This window comes from Hemitrygon akajei, chromosome 18, assembly GCF_048418815.1.
Source record: "Hemitrygon akajei chromosome 18, sHemAka1.3, whole genome shotgun sequence".
NCBI classification, from domain to species: domain Eukaryota; kingdom Metazoa; phylum Chordata; class Chondrichthyes; order Myliobatiformes; family Dasyatidae; genus Hemitrygon; species Hemitrygon akajei.
In genome coordinates, this window is record NC_133141.1 from 4,706,464 (window position 1) to 4,718,770 (window position 12,307).

At 43.5% G+C, this 12,307-nt stretch overlaps 1 protein-coding gene across 8 annotated transcripts in view; it reads right to left on the minus strand.

Moving 5' to 3' along the window:
* Positions 1-12,307, minus strand: part of LOC140741038 (supervillin-like) — a 249,757-nt gene that overhangs the window by 7,541 nt on the left and 229,909 nt on the right. For all 8 annotated transcript variants that reach the window (XM_073070681.1, XM_073070680.1, XM_073070682.1 and 5 more), the window contains 3 exons: positions 10,299-10,442; positions 10,079-10,191; positions 2,940-3,098 (listed from right to left, as the gene is read on the minus strand). In XM_073070681.1, the coding sequence (XP_072926782.1) occupies positions 2,940-3,098; positions 10,079-10,191; positions 10,299-10,442 (416 nt within the window). The remainder of the gene's footprint in view (positions 1-2,939; positions 3,099-10,078; positions 10,192-10,298; positions 10,443-12,307) is intronic.

Genomic DNA, 12,307 nt, shown 5'->3' on the forward strand with positions numbered 1-12,307 from the left:
ATGTATGGCAGTAATGTGGCAAGTATTCAGGGGATATTTGCTTGGAGTTCTGCATAGGTATGTTCCAATGAGACAGGGCAAGGAAGGTAGGGCACAGGAACTGTGGTGTACAAAGGCAGTTGAAAATCTAGTCAAGAAGAAAAGAAGAGCTTACGAAAGATTCAAAAAGCTAGGTAATGATAGACATCGAGAGGATTATAAGGCTAGCAGAAAGGAGCTTACGATAGAAATTAGGAGAACCAGAAGGTGCCATGAGAAGGCCTTGGTGGACAGGATTAAGGAAAACCCCAAGACATTCTGCAAGCATGTGAAGAGTAAGAGGATAAGACATGAAAGAACAGGGCCAATCAAGTGTGACAGTGGAAAAGTGTGTATAGGACCAAAGGAGAGGGCAGAGGTACTTAATGAATACTTTGCTTCAGTATTCACTACGGAAAAGGATCTTAGCGATTGTAGGGATAACTTACAGTGGACTGAAAAGCTTGAGCATTTAGATATTAAGAAAGAGGATGTGCTGTAGCTTTTGGAAAGCATCAAGTTGGATAAGTCACCGGGCCCGGACGATATATCCCCCAGACTACTGTTGGGAAGCAAGGGAGGAGATTGATGAGCCTCTGGCAATGATCTCTGCATCATCAATGAGGACAGGAAAGGTTCTGGAGGGTTGGAGGGTTGCAGATGTTGTTCCCTTATTCAATAAAGATAGCCCAGGAAATTATAGACCAGTGAGTCTTACTTCAGTGGTTGGTAAGTTGATGGAGAAGATCCTGACAGGCAGGATTTATGAACATTTGGAGAGGCAAAATATGATTAGGAATAGTCAGAATGGCTTTGTCAAAGACAGGTCATGCTTTACGAGCCTGATTGAATTTTCTGAGGATGTGACTAAACACATTGATGAAGGTAGAGCCGTAGATGTAGTGCATATGGATTTCAGCAAGACATTTGATAAGGTACCCCATGCAAGGCTTATTGAGAAAGAAAGGAGGCATGGGATCCAAGGTGTCCCTGCTTTGTGAATCCAGAATTAGCTTGCCCACAGAAGGCAAGGAGTGGTTGTAGATGGTCCATATTCTGCATGGAGGTTGGTGACCAGTGGTGTGCCTCAGGGATCTGTTCTGGGTCCCCTTCTCTTTGTTATTTTTATAAATGAGCTGGATGAGAAAGTTACTAAATGAGGGAGTGTTGTGGATAGTGTGGAGGGCTGTCAGAGGTTACAGCGATACAATGATAGGATGCAAAACTGGGCTGAGAAGTGGCAGATGGAGTTCAACCCAGATAAGTGGGAGGTGGTTCATTTTGGTAGGTCAAATATGATGGCAGAATATAGTATTAATGGTAAGGCTCTCGGCAGTGTGGAGGATCAGAGGGATCTTGGGGTCCAAGTCCATAGCACACTCAAAGCAGCTGCACAGGTTGACTCTGTGGTTAAGAAGGCATACAGTGTATTGGCCTTCATCAACCATGGGATTGAGTTCAAGAGCTGAGAGGTAATGTTACAGCTATATAGGACCCTGGTCAGACTCCACTTGGAGTATTGTGTTCAGTTCTGGTCGCCTCACTACAGGAAGGATGTGGAAACCATAGAAAGGGAGCAGGGGAGGTTTACAAGGATGTTGTCTGGATTGGAGAGCATGTCTTATGAGAATAGGTTGAGTGAACTTGGCCTTTTCTCCTTGGAGCAGCAGAAGATGAGAAGTGACCTGATAGAGGTGTATAAGATGATGAGAGGCATTGATCGTGTGGATAGTCAGAGGCTTTTCCCAGGGCTGAAATGGCTAGCATGAGAGGGCACAGTTTTAAGGTGCTTGAAGGTATGTACAGAGAAGATGTCAGGGTTAAGTTCTTTTATGGAGAGAGTGATGAGTACATGGAATGGGCTGCCAGCGATGGTGGTGGAGGCCGGTACGATAGTGTCTTTTAAGAGACTCTTGGACAGGTACACGGAGCTTAGAAGAATAGAGGGTTATGGGTAACCCTAGGTAATTTCTAAATTAAGTGCAGGTGTGGCACAACATTGTGGGCTGAAGGGCCTGTATTGTGCTGTAGGTTTTCTATGTTCTATATTTCTATGGAACATATCAAATGAAGTTTTGATTTTCTCCCTTACTCTTGACAGATTTGACATTCAGTTATAGTTTGAGTTCATGCTACTTGACTTGCTGAGTCCCTCAGGCAATTTTGTGTGTTTGGCCTATATTTTTGGTCCCATCCTACTCACACTGAAATCATATCCAAAGCTCCCCTGAGCTCCAGCACATCTCTCAGCCCCATGAACCAAGGTCAGTTCCTGGCTCCCACAATCCCTTCTCCATTCTCCATGATGCTTCTTGAACCAAAAGCACTTACTAGACATTCCTCAGCTGAAGTTTAAACCCTCTTTGCTCCAAATCCAGCCACCTCTCAAATGTTGGATTCCAGTGCCCTACAGCCTGGTTAGAGGCCCATCTCACGAACCGGCGGCACACTTGCAGCTGCCAAACTCTGCAGCTCCAAAACTCCAAATTTTTGGCATCACCGCTCCAATTCCATACTAGTCCAGTGTACATTAATGGATGCACTGCAGTTTCTCAGCTAAGACTGGAGCTCTTATAGCCATACCTGATCCCACCATTGAAGATTAAAAATAGGGAACGCAGGAGATACTGGGATGCTGAGGTGACTGGCTGTTACTGAATCAACTGCTTTGTGGACTAATTATGAGGGTAGTTAGAGAAAAAACAAATAAAAGGACATTTAAGAACTACTAATTGGAGAAATATTGGGCTTGAATGCCAACTCTTGATGTCTACAAACAAACTGCTCAAAAAATGGCTTGCTCTGACATTCAGACCCAATATTCCTTGCATCCTCTTGCTTTGAGGTACAAGAGCGGTCCTGCTACATTCAGTACTCCCCACAACGTACTGGAGTTATTCACTACATTATACAAAGGTTACCTGAAAATCTTTATCGGAGAGGTAGGTTTCCAGCTTCTGAGGGTCAACACCTTCTGGAAGTGGTCTGGACATAATCTCTTCCAAGGAGTACTGGGTTTTACACAGTGACAGTAAAGCATCCTGAACAAGCACCACTCTGTTCATGACATCCTGTCCCATCTGAATCACAGAATAAATGAATCATTGCCAATATGAAGAAATATTTGGATAGTTCCAAACTAGATCTTAACAGTCTGAAATGGCAGGAGTGAATCAACAGTTCATTTTTCACCCCCTCTGCCCCGATTTTTATCTCTTCAGGTATCTGCTACTTTACATTGGCACAAAAATAAAAATCTGCTCTGTTTGAAGTGCAGCAATAATTGATTGCGATTTTCACATTCCTCCTCAGATTGGCTCAAACTGAGTCAGTTTGTAAAGTGCTCCTGATGTCACCTTTCCAAAAGGTGACAGCCAATTTGCAGATTCCAAACCAGTGATTAATCTATTTCTAGTTATGTTAGCCAAGTGGAAATTAAGGAAGAGGAAGTCAGTAGTAATAGGGGACTTGATAGTTAGGGGGTCAGATAGGCGATTCTGTGGATGCAATCAGGAGACCCGGATGGTAGTTTGCCTCCCTGGTGCCAGGGTCCGGGATATTTCTGATCGCGTTCAAGGTATCCTGAAGTGGGAGGGTGAGGAGCCAGAGGTCGTGGTACATATAGGTACCAATGACATAGGTAGGAAAAGGGAAGAGGTTCTGAAAGGAGAATATAGGGAGTTAGGAAGGGAGTTGAGAAGAAGGACCGCAAAAGTAGTAATCTCGGGATTACTGTCTGTGCCACACAACAGTGACAGTAGGAATGGAATGAGGTGGAGGATAAATGCGTGGCTGAGGGATTGGAGCAAGGGGCAGGGATTCAAGTTTCTGGATCATTGGGACCTCTTTTGGGGTAGGTGTGACCTGTACAAAAAGGACGGGTTGCACTTGAATCCTAGGGGGACCAATATCCTGGAGGGGAGATTTGCTAAGGCTACTGGGGAGACTTTAAACTAGAATGGTTGGGGGGTGGGAATCAAATTGAAGAGACTAGGAGAGAGGAGGTTAGCTCACAAATAGAGAAAGCTTGTAGACAGTGTATGAGGGAGGATAGACAGGTGATAGAGAAGGGGAGCGCTCAGACCGAAGTTGTAGGGGAGAAGGAAGAAAAAGAAGATAGTAAAGTTGTTTGCACTGTTAGGGATACACAGAGAGTAAGAGGGGGAGAATTTCTTAAATGCATTTATATTAATGCTAGGAGCATTGTAAGAAAGGTGGATGAACTTAGAGCATGGATTGATACCTGGAAATATGATGTTGCACCTATTAGTGAAACATGATTGCAGGAGGAGTGTGATAGAATTGGAGGGACAAGAGGGGGAGGTGTTGCATTGCTTGTCAGAGAAAATATTACAGCAGTGCTTTGGCAGGATAGATTAGAGGGCTCATCTAGGGAGACTATTTGGGTGGAATTGAGGAATGGGAAAGGTGTAGTAACTCTTATAGGGGTGTATTATAGATCACCTAATGGGGAGTGAGAATTGGAGGAGCAAATTTGTAAGGAGATAGCAGATATTTGTAGTAAGCACAAGGTTGTGATTGTGGGAGATTTTAATTCTCCACACATAGACTGGGAATCGTATTCTGTAAAAGGGCTGGATGGTTTGGAGTTTGTAAAATGTGTGCAGGATAGTTTTTTGCAGCAATACATAGAGGTACCAACTAGAGAAGGGGCAGTGTTGGATCTCCTGTTAGGGAATGAGTTAGGTCAGGTGACGGAGGTATGTGTTGGGGAGCACTTCGGGTCCAGTGATCACAATGCCATTAGTTTCAATATAATTATGGAGAAGGATAGGTCTGGACCCAGGGTTGAGATTTTGGATTGCAGAAAGGTTCACTTTGAGGAGACGCGAAAGGATTTAGAAGGAGTGGATTGGGACAATTTGTTTTATGGGAAGGATGTAATAGAGAAATGGAGATCATTTAAAGGTGAAATTTTGAGGGTACAGAATCTTTATGTTCCTGTTAGGTTGAAAGGAAAGGTTAAAAGTTTGAGAGAGCCATGGTTTTCAAGGGATATTGGAAACTTGGTTCAGAAAAAGAGAGATATCTACAATAAATATAGGCAGCATGGAGTAAATGAGGTGCTCGAGGAATATAAAGAATGTAAAAAGAATCTTAAGAAAGAAATTAGAAAAGCTAAAAGAAGATATGAGGTTGCTTTGGCAAGTAAGGTGAAAATAAATCCAAAGGGTTTCTACAGTTATATTAATAGCAAAAGGATAGTGAGGGATAAATTGGTCCCTTAGAGAATCAGAGTGGACAGCCATGTGTGGAGCCAAAAGAGATGGGGAGATTTTGAACAATTTCTTTTCTTCGGTATTCATTATGGAGAAGGATATTGAATTGTGTAAGGTAAGGGAAACAAGTAGGGTAGTTATGGAAACTATGATGATTAAAGAAGAGAAAGTACTGGCGCTTTTAAAGAATATAAAAGTGGATAAGTCTCCAGATCCTGACAGGATATTCCCTAGGACCTTGAGGGAAGTTAGTGTAGAAATAGCAGGGGCTCTGACAGAAATATTTCAAATGTCATTAGAAACGGGGATGGTGCTGGAGGATTGACGTATTGCTCATGTGGTTCCATTGTTTAACAAGGGTTCTAAGAGTAAACCTAGCAATTATCGGCCTATAAGTTTGATGTGTAAATATCTGGATAGACAGGGTATGATTAGGAATAGTCAATATGGATTTGTGCGTGGAAGTTCATGTTTGACAAATCTTATTGAATTTTTTGAAGAGGTTACTAGGAAAGTTGACGAGGGTAAAGCAGTGGATGTTGTCTATATGGACTTCAGTAAGGCCTTTGACAAGGTTCCACACGGAAGGTTAGTTAGGAAGGTTCAATTGTTAGGTAATAATATTGAAGTAGTAAAATGGATTCAACAGTGGCTGGATGGGAGATGCTAGAGATTAGTGGTGGATAACTGTTTGTCAGGTTGGAGGCCGGTGACTAGTGGTGTGCCTCAGGGATCTGTACTGGGTCCAATGTTGTTTGTCATATACATTAATGATCTGGATGATGGGGTGGTAAATTGGATTAGTAAGTATGCAGATGATACTAAGGTAGGTGGCGTTGTGGATAATGAAGTAGGTTTTCAAAGCTTGCAGAGAGATTTAGGCCAGTTAGAAGAGTGGGCTGAGCGATGGCAGATGGAGTTTAATGCTGATAAGTGTGAGGTGCTACATTTTGGAAGGACTAATCAAAATAGGACATGCATGGTAAATGGTAGGGCATTGAGGAATGCAGTAGAACAGAGTGATCTAGGAATAATGGTGCATAGTTCCCTGAAGGTGGAATCTCATGTGGATAGGGTGGTGAAGAAAGCTTTTGGTATGCTGGCCTTTATAAATCAGAGCATTGAGTATAGGAGTTGGGATGTAATGTTAAAATTGTACAAGGCACTGGTGAGGCCAAATTTGGAGTATTGTGTACAGTTCTGGTCACCAAATTATAGGAAAGATGTCAACAAAATAGAGGGAGTACAGAGAAGATTTACTGGAATGTTACCTGGGTTTCAGCACCTAAGTTGCAGAGAAATGTTGAACAAGTTAGGTCTTTATTCTTTGGAACGTAGAAGGTTGAGGGGGGACTTGATAGAGATATTTAAAATTTTGAGGGGGATAGATAGAGTTGACGTGGATAGACTTTTCCCATTGAGAGTAGGGGAGATTCAAACAAGAGGACATGAGTTGAGAGTTAGGGGGAAAAAGTTTAGGAATAACACGAGGGGGGACTTTATTCAGAGAGTGGTAGCTGTGTGGAACGAGCTTCCAGTAGAAGTGGTAGAGGCAGGTTTGATTTTGTCATTTAAAAAAAATATTGGATAGGTATATGGACAGGAAAGGAATGGAGGGTTATGGGCTGAGTGCAGGTCGGTGGGACTAGGTGAGAGTAAGCGTTCGGCATGGACTAGAAGGGTCGAGATGGCCTGTTTCCGTGCTGTTATGGATCTATGGTTATGGAGTGCTTGGTAACACAGGACAAGATAGGACAAAGTCAGTATGGTTTTCTTAAGGAAAAATCCTGCCTGATGAAACTGTTGGAATTCTTTAAGGAGATTACAAGTAGGATAGATAAAGGGGATTCAGTAGATATTGTATATTTCGACTTTCAGAAGGCCTTTGACAGGGTACCACACATGAGGCTGCTTAGCAAGTTAAGAGCCCATGGTATTATAGGAAAGGTACTGGCATGGTTAGAGCATTGCTGATTAGTAGGAGGCAGCAAGTGGGAATAAAAGCATCTTTTCCTAGTTAGCTGCTAATGACTAGTGGTGTTCGGCAGAGGTCTGTATTGGGACCACTTCTTTTTATGCTGTATATCAATGATGAAGGTGATAGAATAGGTGGCTTTGTTGCCAAGTTTGCAGATGATACGAAGATTGGTGGAGGGGCAGGTAGTGTTGAGGAAACAGGTAGGATGCCGAAGAACTTAGACAGATTAGGAGAATGGGCAAGAAAGTGGCAAATGAAATACAATGTTGGGAAATGCATGGTCATGCACTTCGGTAGAAGAAATAAATGTGCAGACTATTTTCTAAATGGGGATAAAATCCAAAAATCTGATATACAAAGAGATTTGGAAGTCCTCGTGCAGAACACCCTAAACGTTAACTTGCAGGTTGAGTCAGTTGTGAGGAAGGCAAACGCAATGTTAGCATTCATTTCAAGAGGTCTAGAATACAAAAGCAGGGATGTGATGCTGAGGCTTTGTAAGGCACTGGTGAGGCCTCACCTTGAGTATTGTGAACAGTTTTGGGCTCCTCATCTTAGAAAAGATGTGTTGGCATTGGAGAGGGTTCAGAGGAGGTTCACAAGGATGATCCTGGGAATGAAAGGGTTATTATACTAGGACTGATTAATGGCTCTGGGTCTGTACTCATTGGAATTTAGAAGGATGAGGCGGGAATCTCATTGAAACCTTTCGAATGTTGAAAGGTCTAGACAGAGCAGATGTAGAGGTGTCTAGGACAAGAGGACACAGCCTCAGTATAGAGAGGTGTCCATTTAAAAAAGAGATACAGTAAAATTTCTTTAGCCAGAGGGTGGTGAAATTGTGGAATTTATTTTGACAGCTGTGGAGGTCAGGTCATTGGGTATATTTAAGGCAGAGCTTGATAGCTTCTTGACTGGATACTGCATCAAAGGTTATGGAGAGAAGGCTGGGGAGTGGGGCTGAGGAGGGGAAAAAATGATCAGCCATATTTGAATGGCATAACAGAATCAATGGGCCAAATGGCTTAATTCTGCTCTTATGTCTTATGGTCATGTTGATGGGCCTTAGTTTAATATCTCGTAAAAGATGTTGTTCTCTTGTGTGGCACTGCTCTGGATGATTTTACACCCTTTTCATCATCATCACCATATGCCGTGGGTGATCATGGTCTCATGACCTAGATTATTCCTGGTAAATCTTTCTACAGAAGTGGTTTGCCATTGCCTTCTTCTGGGCGGTGTCTTTACCCCAGCCATTATCAATACTCCTCAGAGATTGTCTACCTGGCTTCATTGGTCACATAAGCAGGAATTGTGATCTGCACCAGCTACTCGTATGACCATCCACCACCTGCTCCCACGGTTTCACGTAACCCTGTTCGGGGGTTGGGGGGCTAAGCAGGTGGTACACCTTGCCCAAGGGTGACCTGCAGGCTAGCAGAGGGAAGGAGCACCTTACACCTCCTTTGGTAGAGATTTATCTCCACCCTGCCACCCAACACCCTTTTAAACAACCTAAAATGTAAGCTAAGTGTAAAATCCAATTAGATTACATCAAACACTTACACACAACAGGCAGGGACTGGGACTAAGTTGCTGAGATAGTGTGGTCTCTGCAGTCTTCTTAAGCCAGAGGTGCGGATTAGGTACAACAGCACACACTTTTAACACAGCTCAACACAGCTTTTAACACAGCTCAAAAAGCATTATCAGGCTAAAAATGGTACTGAGTCCCCGAAGTAAATAGTATTTTGGAAATATCTTAAAGGAGGGAACAGTTCTGAGTGTAAAGTTCTTTTGCACCATTAATCCCATTCTCCATGACCATCTTCCCAGGTTCTCTCACTACACTGACAATTACAAAGTATATATTTCTTCCAAATAAACTGTAGTCAGGATCAGGTATATTATCACATGAGAACTTAAGAAATAGGAGCAAGAGTAGGCCATCTGACCCATCAAGTCTGCTACGCCATTCAATAAGGTCATGGCTGATCTGGCCATGGACTCATCTCCAGCTACCTGCCTTTCCCCCATCACCCTTAATTCCCCTACTATGCAAAAATCTATCCAACCTTGTCTTAAATATATTTACTGAGGTAGCCTCCACTGCTTCATTAGGCAGAAAATTCCACAGATTCACCACCCTCTGGGAAAAGCAGTTCCTCCTTATCTCCACCCTAAATCTACTCCCCTGAATTTTGAGTCAATGTCCCCTTGTTCTAGTCTCGCCTATCAGTGGAAAGAGCTTTCCTGCCTCTATCTTATCTATCCCTTTCATAATTTTATCACCAGCATGTGTCGTGAAATCTGTTAACTTAGTCTCATCAGCCACCTCAGAACCAACAGAACCTGAGTGGAAACAAGACATCCTTGACTCTAAGGGGCTACCCAAGAAGAGGAAGATAGGCTAGCGTTCTGCAGGAGAGGCAGGCACTGTGCCTGTGGCCTTGCAGACAGAATAAAAGCCATTTAGTAAGAGCCTTACATTACTGAAGTGTTGGCATGTGGCCTAGTGGATAAGGTATCGGTCTAGTAATCTGAAGGTCAGTGGTTCAAGCCTCAGCTGAGGCAGCGCGTTGTGTCCTTGAGCAAAGCACTTAACCACACATTGCTCTGCAACGTCACCGGTGCCAAGCTGCATGGGTCCTAGCGCCCTTCCCTTGGACGACATCGGTGGCGTGGAGAGGGGAGACTTGCAGCTTGGGCAACTGCCGGTCTTCTCCCATACAACCCTGCCCAGGCCTGCACCCTGGAAACCTTCCAAGGTGCAAATCCAAGGTCTCATGAGACTAACGGATGCTTATTATTATTATTATACATTACTGAGAATTGCAAATACCTGTTGTGCATTCTCCATGTTGTAATCCCACCGTGGGAAAATATTGGTGAAGGTCAATGGCTCGATGCCAGCATGAACCAAGTACGCTTTGGGAGGCCGTCTTGTGTTCTTTTCTGATTGAATGAAACAAATATTCCAGTTTCAAGAAATTATTCTCCTCCAGAAGAATGCAGTGGCTTAGCTCAAGCTTCTGCCTTGTGTGGGTAACCGCAGCACTGACCTGTGCAATAGTGGAGGGCTGTCTCCATGGCACATCTTCGCTCCATGTCCCAGCGAATCTTCGCTGAGCCCGTGTTTTTGCTTTCTGGTGGCCACCAACCCTGCCACAGGTAAACTTCAAACCAATTGTCCAGGAGGAACAGTGCTGGAGGAACACAGCAGAGACAAAAATGATATCATTGTACTGGCAACACCAGGGGGTACTATGTAAGTAAGCTAAGTCCGATGCATTTAAATATAAGCCTCAAGTGCTTGCCTCTTCTGCCCATCTGAAACTGACTCACACGTCTGGGCAGGATATAGGGAATTGCAAGTTGCAGTCTGATACCAAAGGACAATTTATTACTGAGCAGATAGGGTCTTGGCGGACCCTTGATACAGGAAAGGCCATGAATGTCCTACAGGCCAGGGTTATGAGGTAACTCAAAGTTCAAAGTAAATTTATTATCAAAGTCACCATATACAACCCTGAGATTCATTTTTCTGTGGGCATACTCAATAAATCTATAGAATAATAACCATATAGAATCAATGAAGGACCATACCAACTTGATCCTTCAACCAGTGTGCAAAAGACAAAAAACTGTTCAAATACAAAAATAAATAAATAATAAATAAATAACTAAGCATAAATATCAAGAACATGAGGTGAGGAGTCCTTGAAAGTGAGTCCATCTGTTGTGGGATTATTTCAGTGAAGGGACAAGTAAAGTTGACTGAAGTTATCCCCTTTGGTTCAAGAGCCTGATGGTTGAACCTGGTGGTGTCAGTCCTTAGGCTCCCATACCTTCTTTCAGATGCAGCAGGGAGAAGGGGTCATGGTCTGAGTGATGGGGGTCTCTGACGATATTTCATGGAGATGTGCTCAGAGGTAGGGAGGGCTTTACTCATGATGGACTGGGCCGTATCCACGACTTTTAGTAGGATTTTCTGGACTCACAAAGGATTGCTTTGTGCTTACCTAGGAAGGAACTTGGGAATTAAGGTGAAGGGCTAGGTAACAACAGCCCTGGTTCATTACAACTTATTCACAACACCACAGGCACAGAGCCTTACCAGTTTCGAAGTGGGGTTAGGATCTCAAGAGATGAGCAGTGGAAGACTTAGCAGACTGCAAGAGAAAGGGTAAGAAATGTCTCAAGTGGAGTGTAAAAGAATGAGAAAGGGTGAAATAGAAAACCCTCAGGAGATGTGGTGGGAAAGAAGAATCTTTGAAAAATTGTAAGGAGAGGAAGATATGCAAATGTTGAAAAGCTCCCTGACAAGGCAAAAGTGTGGAGTTGAGGCTACAGTGAGATCAGCCATGACATTGTTAAAGCAAAGCAGCCTGGAGAGCTGAGAAATTGTACCATGCCTAACAAGGGGCATTGAAGCAGTAGCTGCTGGAAGTGGGTGGGCAGTGTTCCTGGCTGGTGATCGTGAGGACAGTAAGGCTGGGTGGGTGACGGTGACCTTTAAGACATTGGAATGAAGTATTGTGTGTCCCATCCATTATGATTCTTGTTTTATTCTGAGGTAGTGGTGCTTAATGCAGCTGGGTGTGACGATGGGTGATACCAGAAGAAATTTAATATTCAACCACATTTTCTGTATCTGCAGTCACATCCAGGGTCTGGAGCAGTGGGGGGGTGGGGGTGGGAGGTGTGAGATTCCTTCTATAAAGTCATTAACCACATCAGAATAGTGAGTATACAGGCAGTCCCCGGGTTACGAACGAGACAGGTTAATGGGACAAGTGGGGCGGTGCTGACTGGAAAAGGGGGATCAGGGTGAATCTTGCTAAGAAATATTTAAGCCAAATACAAAGTTACACACTCAACACAGTGTTAACAGCAACGACTTAAAATGGCAGATGGCGTCGTGATCCAATTTAAAATGGCGGACAGCGTTCTCCTCCCTCCATTCGTAAGTATGAGTTGTCCGTAAGTCGGACGTTTGTAACTCAGGGACTGCCTGTACTGCAAAAGGGGTTGTGAAGGGTTTGGGTGTAGTAAGTATTTTGGTATTGTG